Source organism: Charadrius vociferus, unplaced genomic scaffold (assembly GCF_000708025.1).
Source record: "Charadrius vociferus isolate BGI_N301 unplaced genomic scaffold, ASM70802v2 scaffold776, whole genome shotgun sequence".
Lineage (NCBI taxonomy): Eukaryota > Metazoa > Chordata > Aves > Charadriiformes > Charadriidae > Charadrius > Charadrius vociferus.
Genome location: NW_009648775.1, coordinates 137,463 through 139,634, shown reverse-complemented (window position 1 = coordinate 139,634; position 2,172 = coordinate 137,463). Strand labels below are relative to the sequence as shown.

The window sequence follows — 2,172 nt, the reverse complement described above, 5'->3', positions numbered from 1 at the left end:
TCTTTTATATTTATGCGCTTTTCTTTTTTTTCTTTTTCTTTTTCTTTTTTTTTTTTTTTTCTTTTTAATAGGCGCATGTTCCCCAGTTACAAAGTGAAGGTCACTGGACTCAATCCAAAAACTAAGTACATACTGTTGATGGATATTGTACCAGCGGATGACCACAGATACAAATTTGCAGATAATAAATGGTATGCACGCGTGGGGGAAAGGGGAGGGAGGAGAAACCCTCCATGTCGGGCTTTCTGAGCTGCCCAAAATTGGGTAGCGCACGTTGGGAGATACCTCAATCAGCCGCTCATCCTTCTTTTTGCCCCCCGCGAAGGAGAGATGTTGGGGCTGAAGGGGGTGTGTGTGTGTGTGTGTGTGTGTTTCATTTGAGCCTCTCGGGATGCTCCCACAGTCCTTGGGAGAGAAATGTGGAGAAAAAAAAAAAGGAGAGAAATCTCTCGCAGTTAGCTAATGATAACTGTAATCCTGTTTGACGATGAGATTATTGGCCATTGTGGAGTCAATAATTTAATTCTATTAAGGGAGGGAATATCTCCGGGCAGGGAAATCTTTAAGGATTGGGACACAGTCTGTCTTTTGCTCCTGGTTTGGGTGCCGGTAATTAAGGTGGGGGGGAAGGATGGGGTTAAACGGGGAAACAGGGAGAGCCATCTCCGACGGGAGAGGTGCCAGAGAGCTCCACTAATTGCCCGAACGGGGTTTGTAAACACCTTGTCTCCCCAAACACGGCGTGACCATCCGGCACAGCGCTGTCCCCGCGTACGGGGACACCTGAGTGGGCGGAAACCCCCCGGGGGTGGGGGGGCGGTTGGGCAGCAGGACCCTACGGGAGAGACCCCGCCGGAGGTCATGGAAAGGGTGCAGGAACCCCCGGGAGGGACCCCACCGGGGGGGATGGAAGGGGTGCAGGAGCCCACGGGAGTGTCCCCCTACCCTGCCTGTGTCCCCACGCAGGTCGGTGACAGGGAAGGCAGAACCGGCCATGCCCGGGCGGCTGTACGTGCACCCGGACTCTCCGGCCACCGGTGCCCACTGGATGAGGCAGTTGGTTTCCTTCCAGAAGCTCAAACTCACCAACAACCACCTCGACCCCTTCGGACATGTAAGTACCGGGGGGCGGGAGAAGGGCACTGCACCCGCGGAGGGCTGCCGAGGAGCCCACGCGTGCTCACAGCCCTCTTCTACGGCGTGTCGCTTACCCACGCGTGGCCTCCACCGCCACCAAGGTCATGGCAATGTCACCCATCCCCAAATCCGTTGTGTTGGTGGGGTGGTATTTTCTTCTCTGAGAGGGTGAGATGAATCCCAGTAAAGTCCCCCCCCCCCTTAATTAAAAATAATGGAAGCATAAACCTTAAAGATGGGCTATTTCCCAGCTCTGCGTGGGAATTGATTACAAACCCCCGGGGCCTGGAGTTCGCGAGTGGGCGCCGGGCTTAACTGAGTATTTAGCTACCTGGTTATAACCTCATGGAGAGTTCTCGAGCGTTAAAGTCTGCCCGTTGCCTCCGTGAATTTGGCTAACAGGTAAAACCAATCAGGCATAATCATTCGGGTAAATAGGACCCAAACCCACGTGGATGCCTCGATCCCCCCTCCAAAAAAAGCAGCAATAATTAAAGACAATAATAATAAAAAATAATATATTTATTGAAATCCCGCTAGACCTTCTTGGACATAAAAAAGGTCTTTGCTGGACTCGTGGGGCCGTGAAAGCTTGTGTGAATTCTGCAGCCAGGAACAGCCCTCCTTCGAAGGTCTCCAAAGATGCGTGTTCCTCTGAGCAAATATATATGTGCATGTATGAATAATATATATCTCTCTCCATAAAAAAAATATATATAATTACTTGAGCGGGTATGCGAATCCAGATCCCGCCATCCCTTTCCAAGAGCGTATTTTTCTCCAGTCCCATTTCAACACTTCACTTTCATTTCGTTTTTCCCCAAGTTCTTTTTTTTTCTTTTTTCTTTTTTTTGTTTTTTCTTCTTCTTCTTCGCTTTTTAATGATAAATCTTGTGCTATTGAATCCCTGCCCACGTGGTCGCTAAGAATCTGGGGGCGAGCCTGCAGGGCAGAGCGGCCAGACGACCCCCCAGCCCACCCCAGTCCTGAGCATCTTTTTACGAGCGCTTCTTCCCCCCTCCAGTTGCGGGTTGT

The 2,172-nt window shown here is 50.8% G+C and overlaps 1 protein-coding gene across 1 annotated transcript in view; it reads left to right on the top strand.

Moving 5' to 3' along the window:
• TBX5 (T-box 5) overlaps positions 1 to 2,172 on the top strand; it is a 52,662-nt gene that overhangs the window by 4,569 nt on the left and 45,921 nt on the right. The window contains exons 2-3 of the mRNA XM_009886735.1: positions 72 to 191; positions 967 to 1,114. Of these exons, the coding sequence (XP_009885037.1) occupies positions 72 to 191; positions 967 to 1,114 (268 nt within the window). The remainder of the gene's footprint in view (positions 1 to 71; positions 192 to 966; positions 1,115 to 2,172) is intronic.